The 20,156-nt window shown below is 41.8% G+C and overlaps 1 protein-coding gene across 2 annotated transcripts in view; it reads right to left on the reverse strand.

Annotated features, from left to right (window-relative positions):
• The window catches only part of pacs1 (phosphofurin acidic cluster sorting protein 1), a 63,462-nt gene that overhangs the window by 29,683 nt on the left and 13,623 nt on the right, over positions 1 to 20,156 (reverse strand). For both annotated transcript variants that reach the window (XM_079810848.1, XM_079810847.1), the window contains exon 2: positions 419 to 506. In XM_079810848.1, coding sequence (XP_079666974.1) covers positions 419 to 506 — 88 coding nt within the window. The remainder of the gene's footprint in view (positions 1 to 418; positions 507 to 20,156) is intronic.

A 20,156-nucleotide genomic window follows, 5' to 3' on the forward strand; every position in this document is an offset into this window, starting at 1 on the left:
AGGAGACGTGTTCTCTGGAGTGACCAATCACGAGTCTGGGTTTGGCGGTTGCCAGGAGAACGGGACTTGCCTGACTGCATTGTGCCAAGTGTAAAGTTTGGTGGAGGGGGGATTATGGTGTGGGGTTGTTTTTCAGGGGTCAGGCTTGGCCCCTTAGTTCCAGTGAAAGGAACTCTTAATGCTTCACCAAGACATTTTGGACAATTTCATGCTCCCAACTTTGTGGGAACAGTTTGGGGACGGCCCCTTCCTGTCCCAAGCGTTCACACTAATGAACCGCACTAACAGAGATAACGCACCAGGGTCCACTTTAATCCAACCAAACATGCCGAGTGTGTGAACACACCCTGAGTAAACAGGCTGGAGTTAAGTTTCATGTTGAATTGCAGCAGAATGAAGGAGTGAAGGAATGAAGCACCTGGAGTTTGACAGCGATGACCACGGACGTCAGATCTTTATCCAGCTCCTTCAGCATGACCAGCTTCTTCAGAGTCAGATTGAAGAGCCTGCCAACACACAATTCACACTAAATTCAATAATGTGTCACAACATTGGGTGGCAAACGAAACGGCAGCAAATGTGCCTATGAGAAAGTGAATGAGTATGAATGGGTTATAATGGGACTGCTCTAGTTGTGTCTGTATTGTGACAGATATGAACACGTCGGCCATTCTGGTCTGGTCTGGGAGGGTCAGGGAAGGCTAGCGAGTCAATTATTTACACTGGCTCCTGAAATACAGGCTCTTCCGACAAGAGCATCTGCCATACGGATCAATAACAGTCTAAAACAGCTATTGACCCAACGACAATCATTATCACACACACACACACACAACCTCAGGTGGGTGACGTGCATTTCTACACATGTTTAATTAGGTTATGTTTAGGACAGTGATCATCAGTGCATTTATCTGTAAAGCGATGCAGCATTGGTTCACACTTCGCTGGGAAAGCCAATGTTGTGAAAACTGAATAATGTTGAAGAGGCATTGCTCCGAAACACAGACTTCAGCACACACTCGGGCCCAACTGTGCAACGGCATTACTGCTCAACACCGGTGGACAAAGTACACAACTCCATTACTCAAGTAAAAGTAAAAGTACCACTGGTCAAATATTACTCCGTTACAAGTGAAAGTTGTAAAAAACTATTTTTACTTCAGTAAAAGTACAGAAGTACTTGTTTATAAAAGTACTTAAGTATCAAAAGTAAATTTCCTTTTTTATGTCAATGCATTATTTTATTATCGTTGCATTGTTGTATGAATGCACGCTATAGCCATCACGGTGGTTTAAGCCAGTCAGTGATGCTCTATCCGACATGCTAGCATATGACTATCTTGAAATAATTTAAATACTTGTATAAAAGTTAGAAAGCTGCTGTCACTTTAAGGCAGAATGCACAAATCCTATACACTGATACACATCCGATATTCCCCCAACTGTTTACGTTCACTTACGACATAATCAACTTTGTTTACGTGAATACTTTCCAAAATGAACATTTTGACATTTTGTGTGTATTGGTCTGTTTAAGTGCGAAAAAAACACAAAAGAAAGCTCTATTCAGTAAATACTCTGGCATCTCAGAGGCACAAAAAAACAGACTGAACTGAGCTCTTTCATCATCCATATGTCTATGCTTCTCTTTCTCCCTGACATTTACGTTTTTTAAACATTTTATGAGACATTCATCAAGTGTATGTCAACGAAACTAATCTTTCATCTTTTCAGAAAACTGAAACTTACTTTCTAATATGGCCATGGGTGCACACACTGTGCCGAGGAACCGTCTTCCTCCATTTTGCTATAAACTGATCAGTGTTCAAAAATTTTGGGGAAATTATGACCCTACAAAAGTGATTACTTATAGGCTGTTCTCAAAAAAAAAAAAAAATTCATCCACTGACTTGCAAAGCTGCTACAGAAACGACTTTCGACTTTGAGGACCTTGATAGAAATGTAGTGGAGTAAAAAGTATGATATTTGTCTTTCAAATGTAGTGAAGTAAAAGTAAAAGTTTCCCTAAAAAATAATACTTCAGTAAAGTACAGATACTCAAAAAGTGTACTTAAAGGGGTCATAGAATGGTACATGCACTTTTACAAGTTGATTATACGGAAATGTGTGTTGGCAGTGCCTGTACACAACCATCCTATATTGATAAAAATACATCCAGTGTTTTTTTTTAATCTCCTTATATATTTTCCCCTGTCTCAAATCGAGCCGTCCGACCGTGTGACGTTACACGGTGTACGCCCCTCCTAAGATTGTTGATTGACAGCAGCGTTTCAACACAGACCCGCCCTGAGCGAGCGGTCATCAGTCCGCCATTGTTGATACTCTGGAGCAGAATGGCGTCTAAGCGATTTTGGTGTTGTGTTGTTGGGTGTAATAACGAACACAGCAGTCATTTTGATGTTCCTAAATCCGAACTGCTGAAGACCCAGTGGCTGCAGTGCTGAGTTTTGTTTTAGAAGGGAATATTCCCCCCGATCAACGTCAATGTTTGCGCAATCATTTCTCAGCAGACTGCTTTATAAACGAGCGTCAGTATAAAGCAGGTTTTGCTAATAAGCTGCTCTTGAAAAAAGGATCGTGTTCCTGCTGCACCTCAGGAAGATCGAAGATGTGAGTGTAACGTTTTATTAACCTTTATATTAATCTTTGTAAATCGCTTGCACGCTTCACGATGAATGAGGCTAATGTTTACAGGGTAAGTTACATTACGGCATGCTTTCTGTTTATGACGTTCTCAATATAATTCATAATCCCACGTTTATAATGAACAACGCGTTATGTTTGTTATTACAAACTGTGTACTCGGGTGATAAAGTTAACGTGGTAACACTACACTAAGCTTACTTTTGTACATGGTTTATAACGGTGTCTGTTACTGATTAAGAAGTAATGTAAAAAAAAAAAAATCTTATAACATAACATCAATCTGTCAATGAACTAACACATCAGTAAACACATAGCAACTAGGCTACTCTGCCAGTACAAAGATAGATCAAAGTGACATGACGTTAACCAACCATTCAGAAACGTCCTGTTCGAACTTCGATGGGTTCGTCATCTGTTCCTGGTCCGACTCCGGTTCAAAATGATAAGGTTGCTTAGATGTGTCCTCAGAGACTCCCGTTGCCATTATTTCTCGAAAATATACCCTCAAATGTTGTCAAGGCAACCCTCCACATGTGTTGTGGTGTTGTGTCGGGTCGAACCAAACGCCCCACAGAGCAGAGGGGGCGGGGTGAGCAAAGCTCATTATCATTTAAAGTCACATACACTGAAATGACTTGCTAAAAACTGAGCTGGTTTTGACCAGGTAAATTGAGTGTTTTCTTACAATACTAATGAGAATTTTTAATTAAAGTATATTACAAACTTTTCATTTAGACACTAAAGAATCATATTAACTTGCACAAAAATGTCATTCTATGACCCCTTTAAGTACAGTACTCAAGTAAATGTACTTCGCTACTGTCCACCTCTGCCGGTATTCACTGCCAGATGTACTGTACACTACAAACACAGCGTCCATGAAGGTCCATGAAGCCTCGGTGGACGTCACCAGTCCAGCGACAGAAACTGAAGCTCTGAAACTCATCCGGATCTTTAAACGCTCGGACAGCAAACACTGCGGCTAATGCGTGTTACTCAAGCACGGAGAGCTTAAGGAGGAACACGAGCACTGCAAACTGAATTAATATTAAAGACGGACATCAGCGGGGAATTAAAGACGCGTCCATTTCCGACAACGAGCGTCGAGACAAACTCCACTCCACATTAAATATGCTGAATAAACACACGGGCTATATGAAGCACAGCCGAGGGACGTCTCAGCTCAAACCCCTCACACGTGAAGCACACCGAGCATTCAAGCTCCTTTCTTTGATTAATAATACACGATCCTAACCGCTTCAGTGTGTGTGTGTGTGTAGATCTACAGGACGCCACACCTCTCACAGGAGTTCATCTTCCATAAATCCGGTTATTACAGTAATAAAGCTGCAGATAACAGCGGCACGGGTTCATAAAGTCTGGATGGACGGCTCCTGCTGTGCGTTTATTAAAATCAAATAAACATATAAACACAGCCGACCATCTCAATCTCATCTAGATTACAGTGTCTCACACTTCTATTGTTCTTAAAAATGAAGATAAACATAATAATACAGCCTTAAAGGTGCAGTGTGTAGCATTTATGAGGATCTTTTGACAGAAATGCAATATAATATACGTAACTGTGTTTTCAGTGACCTAACATAATGAAGCGTTATGTTTTTATTACTTTAGAATGAGCCGTTTCGATCTTCATACACCGCGGGTCCCCTTACAGTGAAGCCGCCATGTTTCTACGGTGGCCCTAAACGGACAAACTTCTCTACAGAGCGCTTGCTACTCTCTGATGATGATGAGATCTTTGTCCTGTGTGGGCCACCGTAGCTTCTCTATGTTCTCTGAAAGGGAGGGGGGGGGGTGCAATTCACAACCTCACCGCCGCTAAAAATCACACACCGCACCTTTAAACGAACATTCCTTACACCTAAATGACATTTATTTTTAAAGGTTTAAAGGGGTAATGCCTTGATGTTTTGTCATATAAGAGGTTTTTGAAACATTAAAATATCCTGCCAGTTTCATAGCTCAAAACATTCTCCTCATTATTAACAAAGCTTTTATTGAATCAAGCCCAAAAACAGCTCGTTTTGATATTGTGGGATCTGTGATGTCACAGGAAAACACTGGAGATGCACCGATTGCAATTTTATTGGCCGATTCCAACTTTTTTGTAAGTGTGACCTGCCGATTACGATTTTCTTTCAAAGAACTATAATTGACCGCATATAAGCAAATAAATATCGACTTTTCCACAATGCTAAATTTGACTAATTAGGAGCAAATAATCTAATTTCAAACAGTAGAATCAAGAGAGATATGAAATACACACATTATTCATTTGTTTACTATGAAATGTTTTTTGTAAAACCAGAAAGAACAGCATTTATTTGAAATCTTTTGTAACATTATTCATGTCTTTACTGTCACTTTTGATACATTTAATGCGTCCCTGCTGAATAAAAGTATGATTTTCTCTCTGAGCTCAGTCTTTTGGTGTGTGGTGTGTGAGTGTGTTGGTGTGGAGCTCCTGGAGGCCGAGCGTCTGCTGCCACACACACACAGAGGTCAGAGGTCAGCGAGCCGGCCCGTGACTCGACAGCGGCGTGTCGAAACCCCTCTGCAGGGACACACACAACACACCATCAGTCAAACACAGCCGTCCCTGCCACTCCAGCGCCTCTTCTCGGAGTGTGTGTGTGTGTGTGTGTGTGTTTGCACGGCTTTGATTCGTTTGGAATCAATCTGGTGGGTGTGGAGACGAGATGTGACGCTGTCTGGGTCAGGAGGCAGATCTACAGCGCTGTACAGGTCTGTGGGTCTGTGGGACGGGTTCACTCGCTGTCATTCGACATTAAAGCGGCCGCACAGCAGACGACAGCAGGAAACTCACCGGAGGCTTTAGAAGAAGAAGAAGACATGTGACGCTTGAATTTTTGTTTACGCACTTACAAAAATAATACGCACAGCTGTCCAAAAACAGACTGTAGAAGATGAACAATTAATCAGTACTACATAAATAAATAAAACTAAATAAATAGAAGTCAGATAAATAATTAAATAAGTCAGATAAATAAACACAGAAATAAAAGGTCAGATAGATAAATAATAAAATGTCAGATAAATAAATAAATGTCAGATAAACAAATACATAAATAAAAGTCAGATAAATAATTAATAAAAAGTCAGATAAATAATTAATAAACGTCAGATAAAAAAAATAATAAAATGTCAGATAAATAATTAATAAAAAGTCAGATAAATAATTAATAAAAAGTCAGATAAATAATTAATAAAAAGTCAGATAAATAATTAATAAACGTCAGATAAAAAAATAAAAAAGTCAGATAAATAAACAAATAGTCAGATAAATTATAAATAAAAAGTCAGATAAATAAATAAATAAATGTCAGATAAAAAATAAAAAAGTCAGATAAATAAATAAATAACATGTCAGATAAATAATTAATAAAAATTCAGATAAATAAATAATACAATTTCAGATAAATAAATAAAATGTCAGATAAATAAATAAAAAATGTCAGATAAATAAATAAAAAATGTCAGATAAATAAATAATAAAATGTCAGATAAATAAATAATACTATTTCAGATAAATAAATAAAATGTCAGATAAATAAATAAAAAATGTCAGATAAATAAATAAAAATGTCAGATAAATAAATAATAAAATGTCAGATAAATAAATAATACTATTTCAGATAAATAAATAAAATGTCAGATAAATAAATAAAAAATGTCAGATAAATAAATAAAAAATGTCAGATAAATAAATAAAAAATGTCAGATAAATAAATAAAAATGTCAGATAAATAAATAAAAAATGTCAGATAAATAAATAAAAAAATGTCAGATAAATAAATACAATTTCAGATAAATAAATAATAAAATGTCAGATAAATAAATAATAAAATGTAAGATAAATAAATAAAATGTCAGATAAAAAAAAAGTCAGATAAATAAATAAATAAATACATAAAATGTCAGATAAATAAATAAATAAATGTCAGATAAATAATTAATAAAAAGTCAGATAAATAAATAAATAAGTCAGATAAATAAATAATACAATTTCAGATAAATACATAAATAAATAAACAAATATCAGATAAATAAATAATACAGTTTCAGATAAATAAATAAAATGTCAGATAAATAAATAAAAAATGTCAGATAAATAAATAAATATTAAAATGTCAGATAAATAAATAAATGTCAGATAAATAGATAATAAAATGTCAGATAAATAAATAAATAAATGTCAGATAAATAAATTATAAAATGTCAGATAAATAAATGTCAGATAAATAGATAATAAAATGTCAGATAAATAAATAAATAAATGTCAGATAAATAAATAAATAAATGTCAGATAAATAAATAAATAAATAAATGTCAGATAAATAAATAATAAAATGTCAGATAAATAAATAAATGTCAGATAAATAAATGAATAAAAGTTAGATAAATAAATGTCAGATCAATCCATTCTTTAAGGCATCTAACACATGTCAATAGTTTTGTCTGAATATTGTAATCACAGTGATTTCAGAACACAGTAAACACTGAACGTCAGTTTAATGGCCGTCAGTCTATAAATGAGGCCGAATGAAGCTTCCTAACATATTCTGCTCACACACACTCTTGTATGCACATCTGACCTTGTCAAAGAGGACACTTTATAAGTGTACACACACACACCTGACTCCCACACCTCCCTAGCTCCTCTCATTACATGACCGATTTTCCATGACCTTGAGCACACACACACACACACACACACACACTGCTCCTGGAAGGTGATTGGCTCTTTGTTGCCACACATCGGTCCATGTGTTCAGTCCCAGCGTCTCTGTAGTACCTGTCTTCCCTCAACACACCTCACGCTTTCCTTTCCTCGCCCCATCAAGACTCACTTTTATACATTTCTCGAGAGGGTTTCAGCTCGTTGTTCTGTGCTTCGGTGTGTTTGCTAACAATCCAACAGTGATAATGCTTAGTTTGTCTAATGGACGCGAGCTGAAATCAGCCTGATTACACAGGCGTCCTCAACACTCACACAACCGACTGATGCACTAAACACACGGTTTCCCCGGCCCGTGTGCGGATCAAGGGCTGTTTAAGCACAGCCAGTGTGTGATTCCACATTAAAGTCACATTACAGCGCATCAGAGTAATAGATGCTCGTGTATCAGCTGCGTTTCTCTGGCGCGCGGACCGGTCCGGTTCACACACACACTCACAGCGCTGGATAAAGCCCAATCCATTAATCAGCCCGACGCAGCTGTCTGGGAGCTTTGGGAAGATCTGGCTAATCCACACAGCCCTTTTCCCTCCGCGAGCCGGCGCTTTGACGGCCGCCCAAAATCAGATTCAGTCACTCTCCGCGGTTTGATCCATTCATCAGGACACATCATCAACAGCTCTCCGAGCGCACACACACACGCCTACAGCGCGACGCTTAACCCCCGACCGGCCGACCCGGGTGGATGTGACACCTCCCACTCACATCCTGAACTCTGGGAAAGATCTGCCATCAGCTCTCGTTTCCATGGGCCATTTGGTGTTTACTCAAACGCTTCCTGTTGCAACTGTGCCGAAACTCTCTGAAGACGAGATGAGGCTAATGTGGAGCGGCAACAGCCAAACGGCACCCTGGGAAAACACCAACGTCATTCCACACACACCAGACGCAAAACACCCCATCCCCACGGGTCCCGAGTGTCATCAGTGTGTGTGTGTGTGTGTGTGTGTGTGTGTGTGTTAGGGAGCAACTAACTAAAACTAGCAACTCTACAGCATTTTCCAGCAGAGTGACAAACGTCCGGCTGCTCTCAGTCACTAAACACTTCACAGGTCGGGTCATATTTTACTGTACATGTGCAACTTTACTACAATTATGCCAATCATTAATAAATTATATTAAATAATACTTTCATTAAATGCTTCCGTGTATCAACTATAGAAATCATGGTGTTTTATTGTGCATGTATCAGATAAATAATATTTATAAAGAAACATTAATAATAATATATTACAATTATAAAATCAATAATTTTATAAACTATAATTAGATGAATTCGACTGAATATATATGTGCCAGATCATATTGTAAAAATACACATTTTAATGTAAATAAATATTTAAAAAGTAGCTAATAAATATAAAAAAAGCTAATAAATATATATTTTATAAGTATTTAATTGATAAATATATTATGCAAAATTCACTTTTACATGGTATGAACACAGCCACCCTGCTATAATGGTAAAAAAACATTTTTTTAATCCCCATAAAGCATAAGTGTCTCAAGGCATATGCAGATTCTGGGCAAAGTGACTTTGTACAGGCCCCGCCCACGACAGCTCCACCCTATTAGCATAGACCCGCCCTGAGTGAGCTGTACACCGACCAACACATACGGCTGAACATGCAGTTTCTGACATGTTTAGTGCGTGAGATTGTCCTGTTGTGTTGTTGTGTGAGCTCTTGAAGCTCCGCCCTCTTCTTGAGTGGGAGCACCAGCTAATTAGCATTTAAAGGGACACACACAAAAATAGTGTTTTAACATTAACATCACCCCCAAAAAGTGGCATTTTAAACATGATATTAAAACGTGATCTGTGGGGTATTTTGAGCTGAAACTTCACACACACAAGCGTTTCCCAGTTCTCCCTCAACACTGGTCATGGGGTTGGGAAATGACTGCAGGCAGGAAATGGAGCTGTCAAAAACCAGAAGAGTCCGAAGACGACAGCCTGACTGACTCTCCCTCCCTCTGCGCTTCTCTTTTCTCCTCTTTTTGAAAGTCTTTCACTTCCTAAACATCATAAAAAAAAGCAAACTGTCTCTGCAAGACTAAATCTCAACACCTCGACGATCACCGTCCAAACGACCAATCAGCTTGCTCGGGCAGACTGAAGACAGCCAATCAAGGCCCTGTGTGTGTGTGTGTGTGTGTGTGTGTGTGTCTTGACTTGAAGCTTCGCCCTGAGACACAAATCATCTTGTCTTTCAAACAGAAATAGTTCATTTCAAACAGGTGAAGCCCCATGAATCAAGTGTGAGCTGACGGCATTATTGTGTGTGTGTGTGTGTGTGTGTGTGTGTGTGTGTGTGTGTGTGTGTTATGTATCATATAAATAATGAGAATAGCTGAATGAATCACTTTAGAGCTTTATCCTCATCAGCCTTACAGATGAGAAAGTGTGTGTGTGTGTGTGTGTGTGTGTGTTTGAGAAACAGACAGAGTGAGAGTGTGTGATTAGTATGCAGGTCACATACTTGCACAGACACAGAGAAACTGCAGGACCATAACACACCGGCAATGCCACACACACACACACACACACACACACACACACACACACACACACACACACACACACACACACACACACACACACACACACACACACACACACACACACACACACACACACACACACACACACACACACACACACACACACACACACACACACACACACTGGGACTTTCCATTGCCTTCTTTCATTTTTATACTGAGCTAACAACAGTTTCTATCCTTTAATCCTACACCTAAATCCAGCAGTCAGACAAACCTTTATCATATCAGCTTTCAAGTCGTCTAAGACTCTTGGCTGGTCTACACACACACACACACACACACACACACACACACACACACACACACACACACACACACACACACACACACACACACACACACACACACAAAATCGCACTCACACACCAATGTATGATGATATATAAACAATTAATATATCAAAATATGTGTTTTGTGTTTGGCAGCAGTCAGTCCTGTAGTCTGGAAGGAGGTGAATCTGAGGAAATGATGACAGGAGTGTGATTTCTGTGGGATTCAGGATCAATACTAAACACTGGTGTCATATTGAGGAGAAAATCTGGTTACTGAGCCAAACCCATCGTGTTTGTGTGTGAGATGATCCAATTTCGTTTTTAATACAGACCCAATTGATCCACCTCCCTCTCATTACCACTTTAGCTCTGAGCTGATGTCACACACACACACACGCACTCTCGCACTCTCGCACTCTCGCACACACACACACACACACGCAAACGCTCTCGCACACGCACTCTCGCACACGCACTCTCGCACACGCACTCTCGCACACGCACTCTCGCACACGCACTCTCGCACACGCACACTCGCACACGCACTCTCGCACACGCACTCTCGCACACGCACTCTCGCACACGCACTCTCGCACACGCACACTCGCACACGCACACGCACTCTCGCACACGCACTCTCGCACACGCACTCTCGCACACGCACTCTCGCACACGCACTCTCGCACACGCACACTCGCACACGCACTCTCGCACACGCACTCTCGCACACGCACTCTCGCACACGCACACTCGCACACGCACTCTCGCACACGCACTCTCGCACACGCACTCTCGCACACGCACTCTCGCACACGCACTCTCGCACACGCACTCTCGCACACGCACTCTCGCACACGCACACTCGCACACGCACTCTCGCACACGCACTCTCGCACACGCACTCTCGCACACGCACTCTCGCACACACACACACACACACGCAAACGCTCTCGCACACGCACTCTCGCACACGCACTCTCGCACACGCACTCTCGCACACGCACTCTCGCACACGCACTCTCGCACACGCACTCTCGCACACGCACTCTCGCACACGCACACTCGCACACGCACTCTCGCACACGCACTCTCGCACACGCACTCTCGCACACGCACTCTCGCACACGCACACTCGCACACGCACTCTCGCACACGCACTCTCGCACACGCACTCTCGCACACGCACTCTCGCACACGCACTCTCGCACACGCACACTCGCACACGCACTCTCGCACACGCACTCTCGCACACGCACTCTCGCACACGCACACTCGCACACGCACTCTCGCACACGCACTCTCGCACACGCACTCTCGCACACGCACTCTCGCACACGCACTCTCGCACACGCACTCTCGCACACGCACACTCGCACACGCACTCTCGCACACGCACTCTCGCACACGCACTCTCGCACACGCACTCTCGCACACGCACACTCGCACACGCACTCTCGCACACGCACTCTCGCACACGCACTCTCGCACACGCACACTCGCACACGCACTCTCGCACACGCACTCTCGCACACGCACTCTCGCACACGCACTCTCGCACACGCACTCTCGCACACGCACTCTCGCACACGCACTCTCGCACACGCACTCTCGCACACGCACTCTCGCACACGCACTCTCGCACACGCACTCTCGCACACGCACACTCGCACACGCACACTCGCACACGCACACACACACTCACACACACTCCACACACTCCACACACTCCACACACTCCACACACTCCACACACTCCACACACTCCACACACTCCACACACTCCACACACTCCACACACTCCACACACTCCACACACTCCACACACTCCACACACACTCACACACACTCACACACACTCACACACACTCACACACACTCACACACACTCACACACACACACACTCACACACACTCACACACACTCCACACACTCCACACACTCCACACACTCCACACACTCCACACACTCCACACACTCCACACACTCCACACACTCACACACACTCACACACACTCACACACACTCACACTCACTCACACTCACTCACACACACTCACACACACTCACACACACTCACACACACTCACACACACTCCAGAACGATGAGACACATGATACCACGAGTGATTTCCACATCAGACAAAGTCATGCTGGAACGGCACCTGTGCTTCAGTTACCCATGAGTCATTGCTCAGGTAGATTTATAGAGTCTTCCCACACACACACACACACACACACACACACACACACACACACACACAATCTTAACACACATTCCTGCTGTCACTCATCAGAGCACGTTCATCTGAAGAGCAAATCTCAAGTTGTGTCCTAAATGACGCACTAAAGACACACCTCAAGAGAACATCAGCTTTTCACGACTCCCAGGGTATGATCGCACAACACACACACACACTTTAGCAAAGTGAACTATTTTCTGGTTATTTTGATATATTTTTACAACAGTGAATAAACGGAGGGCACGTGATGTAATCGGTACATATGGATGTGCAAAAGTCCTGCGTTTGGGACGTCCTGCACTGATATCACACAGCCATTCGTTCCTGTCTTTAAAATAAAGTCAGCAGTGATATTTCAACATCAGCCGATTTCATCAGGCAGTGAACAGGATGTGATGTCACGGAAGATTAAGTACCTAATGAATCTGTCAGTCATTTTGCCACTTCCTCTTCCTGTCGTGCCATCTTTCTGTGTCACATCACGAGCTGACGCTGATCTGAGATTTCCCACAGCAACCGTCCCGTTCACACACACACACACACACACACACCCTCCTGCTGTGTCACGCCGGTTCACAACGACATGAGGGCGAGTTCATGAGAACACGATTTACATGATGAAGTCCCGACCCCATCATCATCATCATCATCATCATCCTCCTCCTCATGATCATGTGCCGCTCAGGGCAGGTCTGAGATCAGCGGTTCAAGCGTGTCTAAATGCCTCGGATTGAAGTGTCTGCGATGGGTTCGGATAAAGGTGACATCCCGAGCTCGGCTGATTGGATGAGAATCACTCTAGTCTGTGTGTGTGTGTGTGTGTGTGTGTGTGTGTGAGAGTGTGTGTGTGTGTGTTTGAGCCCTACGGGAGCAATCAAATGATTCTGCAATTTAGTCGTCATGCTGTGAAGACAATAGGCCTTCAGCCGACCCCTGTGGAGAACAGTGTGAGTGTGAGTGTGTGTGTGTGTGTGTGTGTGTGTGTGTGTGTGTGTGTGTGTGTGTAAAAAGAGTTTTAGTGGTTAGTGACTATACTAATTTCTCTTTATTTGAGATGTGCTATTACTTCTCCAAGCCATCAGCATTACAACCCCCCCCCCCAAAAAAAAATTATATAGACTAAAAAGTTGCATATCTCAACTGCTCAAAACACCCTAGCAACCACCTAGCAACCCCCAAAACACATGAGTAACCAGCCAAAACACCCTAGCAACATCTTAGCAATCCCCAAAACACATGAGCAACAAGCCAAAACACCCTAGCCACACACAAAACACCTGAGCAACCAACCAAAACACCCTAGCAACCCCCAAAACACCTGAGCAACCAACCAAAACACCCTAGCAACCCCCAAAACACCTGAGCAACCAACCAAAACACCCTAGCAACCCCCAAAACACCTGAGCAACCAACCAAAACACCCTAGCAACCCCCAAAACACCTGAGCAACCAACCAAAACACCCTAGCCACCCCCAAAACACCTGAGCAACCGACCAAAACACCCTAGCAACCCCCAAAACACCTGAGCAACCATCCAAAACACACTAGCAACATCCTAGCAACCCACAAAACACCTGAGCAACCAACCAAAACACCCTAGCAACCCCCAAAACACCTGAGCAACCATCCAAAACACACTAGCAACATCCTAGCAACCCACAAAACACCTGAGCAACCATCCAAAACACACTAGCAACATCCTAGCAACCCACAAAACACCTGAGCAACCATCCAAAACACACTAGCAACATCCTAGCAACCCACAAAACACCTGAGCAACCATCCAAAACACACTAGCAACATCCTAGCAACCCACAAAACACCTGAGCAACCATCCAAAACACCCTAGCAATCCCCAAAATACAACCTTCCAAAACACCCTAGCCACACCCTAGCAACCAGCCAAAACACCCTAGCAACCCCCAAAACACCTGAGCAACCATCCAAAACACACTAGCAACATCCTAGCAACCCACAAAACACCTGAGCAACCATCCAAAACACCCTAGCAATCCCCAAAATACAACCTTCCAAAACACCCTAGCCACACCCTAGCAACCAGCCAAAACACCCTAGCAACCCCCAAAACACCAGAGCAACCATCCAAAACACCCAAGCCACATCCTAAAGCCAGGATCTAAAGCCACTGGCCGCAATCGAGCCTCTCTATCTCTATATCTCTCTCTCTCTCTATCTCTCTCTCTCTATCTCTCTCTCTCTCTCTCTCTCTCTCTCTCTCTCTATCTCTCTCTCTCTCTCTCTATCTCTCTCACACTTTCTGAAGGGCCGTAACTCATACTCAACTCCTCCTCCTCCTCCTGACATGCTATGTGTGTGTGTGTGTGTGTGTGTCAATAATATCCAATTTAAAAAAACCCTCAGTCCAGTAATCTCACACGTCTCTGTCTAAGCGCTTCAGCAATCCCAGTGCTCAGACTGGTGATCATAAGTCAGAGATCTCAGAAGATCTGAGTGTGCGGAGCTTCATCTGAGCAGTAACATGTGACGTACACTCCCTGTGTCTCTGCTCTCGCTATTTCACAACCGCATACTTTTACTCAGCCACAGGAAAACATGCACACACACACACACACACACACACATACCACAACACAGCAGCTCTCGGGTTTCCTCCAGGCTGTAACGGTGCAGCTCTACAATCACTTTCACACCCCCGTTCACATGTTTGGGGTCAGTAATGTGCCCGATTTGACATTATTTTGCTAGTCCTGAAACGGGAAATGTTAACTGCTGACAGCTTTCTGTGTTCTTCAAGCATCTCGTATATTTCCATAAGGATAATGTATATTTATAATGCAATGCTAATCCCCATATAGAATACTATAAAATCATTTCTGCCTCATTCTGGGATAAGACACATCCGCTCACAGAAGGAAGTTATTTCAAACTGGTTACAATGGTGCGATTCTTTACAAACAAAACACAAGAAAAGAGGAATTTCACTGATAATTCTCAAGATTTCTATAGATATTGCGATATATCATTATGGTAAATTATTTGGCCATGATAATCGTAATAGGGGTGTCACGATACACTCGATATGAATCGCGATACGATATGTATCCCGATATTTTAAGCCAAAATAAAGTGGGGGTTTTTTTTGTACTTTTTATTATTATTAGTGCATCATTATCAGCACCCACAAATATTCCCCCATTGCATTATTATACATTATATTCAACATTATATAGTCGTTTAATGTAATAATGTCACTGAAACTCCGTAAACTTTCATTTTTTCCCCCTCTCGCATTACTCGCACATTCAATGCAGGCGGCGCTCTCTCCCGGTGCTCGCTATGTCCCACCTCTCCCGCTATTAATGCACTATATAAGAATAAACCATCTAAAATTATTTGAAAAATCATACTTCTAAAACGAAATGTGATCTGGTGATTTAAATGATGTTTGCGCTTTGACTTTGAGCAGTGCCGTTCCAGTGTGTGCTTCAGATGATCAATGCAATCCGTCACAGTTTTAATCGCAAGAATACCGTGTCAATACCATTCTCAAACTGTAAATGTTTAGCTCATCCAAGAATTGTAATTCTGCGTTTTCACGCATCACACAAACATTTGAACGTCCGTGTTTACTACAGTATGCGCGTCGTTGTGAATCTGTTCATCATAAACCATCGTTCGTCTCTTCAGAAGACTTGGATTAGACACTCGATTAGTTCTTTTACGATGCCTTTATGACATTTATTGGATCTTTTAAGTTTGAGAGGAATGGACTTTAAATGGAGGGACTGATATCCCTCCGGTTTCATCAAGAATATCTTCATTTGTGTTTGGAAGTTAAACGAAAAACGACATGATGGTGAGTACATGTGGACAGAGTTTACATTTGTGGTAGCCTACATTTGTAAATTTGTGTTTGGGTGAAGTATATCTTATAAATAGGCCGACTACAGCAAGTTGAGCCTTGGATAAAACAACTCTATATCGCAAATCATATCGTTTCCATCAACGATACATATCGTCACATTTTTATATCGCGATATATCGTTTAACGATATATCGTTACACCCCTAACAACTAATAATAAAAGCACATAAAATAAACTAAAACAAACTAATATTACAATGAAAACTCGTCCTGTAACACTGGAAACACACAGCTGCCAGTTTTTACTGTACATTTAACGGGATATTTTTTGCAGTGTATTTTCTAAATGAAAACAATGGAGAGGTCTTTCATTGATCACTGGAGTGCAGTCGCTGGGACAGACAGAAAAAACCCACCGGCTAAAGAAATGTTTGTTCTCATTGTTTCTTCTTGCTCTTAATGGGGTTTTCAATGGTATATTCTGAAACTGGATGCACACACACACACACACACACACGCACACGCACACGCACACGCACACGCACACGCTGAACGTGATAAACGTTGTTTGTTCAGTGATGTACAAAAATATGCAGTCATACATGCATAAACAAGCCAACGTATAGAGCCAGAGAGGAATGGGGACAGTGAACACACACACACACACACACACACACACACACACACACACACACACACACACTATAATAACAGGCTAAAATTAAACAGGAAAGTAGGTGGGCAAACACAAGCATGCACAAGTACAACTGACAATTGGCTGGTTGGGTTGTTAATGGACGCTGTACAATAGACCCGTGGCTTTCGCCTCGGTGCAAAATCCGTTTTGACAAAGCTTTCCATTCCTCCGTCCTCAAAACCCTCCTTCCATCTTCAGCACGCTCGCGGGAAGGACGAGTCTGTTCCTTCACGTCCTCGGTGGCGATCCGCTCACAAGTCGACCTCATCTCCCCAGACATGCTAACAACCCCCGGGCAACGTTCAGACCACACACACACACACACACACACACACACACAACGCTTTTTCTCACTTGAACAGACACGCACACTTCAAATGGGGTTAGTCGAGTCTTTGGCCCCATTAGCCGCTCCTGCCACTGAAGTAACTTTACTAACTGTGTGTGTGTTTAGGTTAATGCCTGATGCGTTACGGTTCCCACTGATCATCCTTGAAATGTTTCTGTAACTTGATTGGAGTCCACCTGCTGTAAATTCAGTTGATTGGACATGATTTGGAAAGGCACACACCTGTCTAAATAAGGTCCCACAGTTAACAGTCAGAGCACAAACCAAGCCATGAAGCCCAAGGAATTGTGACAGATCTGGGGAAGGGTACAGAAACATTTCTGCAGCACTGAAGGTCCCAATGAGCACAGTGGCCTCCCTCATCCGTACATGGACGAAGTTTGGAAGCACCAGGACTCTTCCTAGAGCGGAGCGATCCGGGGGAGAAGGGCCTTAGTCAGGGAGGTACCATAGGTGGTGGCAGCATCATGATGTGGGGGTGTTTTTCAGCGGCAGGAACTGGGAGACTAGTCAGGATCGAGGGAAAGATGAATGCAGCTGTACAGAGACATCCTTGATGAAAACCTGCTCCAGAGCTCTGGACCTCAGACTGGGGCGAATCTTCCAACAGGACAGCGACCCTAAGCACACAGCCAAGATAACAAAGGAGTGGCTACGGGACAACTCTGTGACTGTCCTTGAGTGGCCCAGACTTGAACCCGATTGAACATCTCTGGAGAGATCTGAAAATGGCTGAGCACCGAAGCTCCCCATCCAACCCGATGGAGCTGGAGAGGTCCTGCAGAGAACAACGGGAGAAACTGCCCAAAAATAGGTGAGCCAAGCTTGTAGCATCAAACTCAAAAAGACTCGAGGCTGTAATTGATGCCAAAGCTGCTTCAACAAAGTATTGAGCAAAGGCTGTGAATACTTTCCGGATGCACTGTATGCATCATTCGTACAACAATCAATCAAACATGCAATGCTTGTGCGTTTGCCGTCTGGCTGTAGACGGTTCAGCTTTTTCAAGAAAACGAAAGCACCACATTCAGGCTACACCAGTGTAATCTTCAGAGATGATGACAGAAGCGGCTGTGACCTTTCTGTTCTGGACAGATAAGAGGCACACGTACGTCATGGAACCCCCACATGCAGCGGGACGTCCCGCACGCACAACACACTCTCAAAGCAACCTGTGACATCCATCAAACACTCGCTGAGCTTTCATTTTCACTGCCTGAACTCAAAACAGACTTGGTAATGCCCTAAAATCCCCCACGCTGGTGTGTGTGTGTGTGTGTGTGTGTGTGTGTCTGGATACAGCCATTAAAGATTTTGATGTCAAAGGAATGATAATAAATGTTCTTTGTGAAACAGTGTTGTTATTATAGCTAACTAAAGCTTTTTTGGGGGGGGAATAAAAAAAAAGAAAAAATTAAAATAAATTAAATAAAAATATTTGATGAAAAACTTAACCCTAAACAAAAATTTGAAATGTTGTTTTAACCAAAAATATATACGTTTTAGTACTAAAATTCCTAAAATAAATGATTAACAGAAAAATATTTAAAGAAAATTAAATGAAAAAAGCAAATAATGAAATTACTAAAACTTAAAACAAGAATTAAAAATGAAAATATAAAAATAAAAGCTCATTCAAAATATTGATAAATACTATAATATAAAATATAATACTGTTAAACTTTAAAAATGATCGGCAGAAATCCAATTAATTTGGCCTGTTGTTGTTTTCCTTCATCTTACATGAACAAAGTCTTGGTGCACCATTGAGCTACAAATGCTTTGGCAATATGAATGCACAAATATTAGTCACGTCGATAAAGCGCATGACACTGAAAACACACAGAGATGAGCTGAAGCTGGGCGGAGAAGAATGTGTCTCGCTGTCACAGACGGAGGAAACAGGGTGTGGAGAACCACACCAACACCAACACCAACACGCCGAGTACATGCACACGCGTGTGTGAGACACATGACTTGGGTATTCCACCGGAGAGACTGAAAATCAATCACATCATCAATGACATCATCACTGGAGCTGAAAGACGTCTTATTAGGTGATGATGATGATGATGATGATGTCATAATCTCAAGCTATGTACTGTGACTCAATCCAGAGGCAAACGTGACAGGAAATGCAATGGTTTTCCAAAACAGTTATTTGGAATCTGAATTTAATTCGTTTTAATATATATATTTTTTAAATCATCTGTCGACACAGGAATGAGACTCTCACACATTACTGCAGTGAGAATTAAGACTTATGCAATATTAATGTTTTGAGAATGTATAAGTGTTATATTAAAAGGTCTTTAACCGCCATTTTCTTATTTAAAAAAATGTTTGAATTATAATTATTTGGAATCCAGTGTTATTATTACCTAAAACTATTAAAAATAATTTTTGTTAATAAAATACAATACGATATAAATATTAGATGAAAAACTCATACTTAAGTTGAAGTACTAAATGAATAAAACAGTAAATAATTACAAATGAAAATAAGTATAGGTATATAATAAAGCTATACAAAAACTAAAATTAAATGAAAACTGATCATATAACAATAAATGCGAACACAAAATATGGCTACACTTTATTTTCGGGTGATGTAGTTCAATTGCACACACTCAAATAAGTACTGAGTAATATTAATCAAATACATGTCCTTACTATAGAGTTATGGTTAGGTTAGGGTGAGTTACTGTAATTATTTACTGTTATTACTATAGTCA

The sequence above is a fragment of the Gobio gobio genome (genome assembly GCF_949357685.1).
Source record: "Gobio gobio genome assembly, chromosome: 2".
Classification (NCBI taxonomy): domain Eukaryota; kingdom Metazoa; phylum Chordata; class Actinopteri; order Cypriniformes; family Gobionidae; genus Gobio; species Gobio gobio.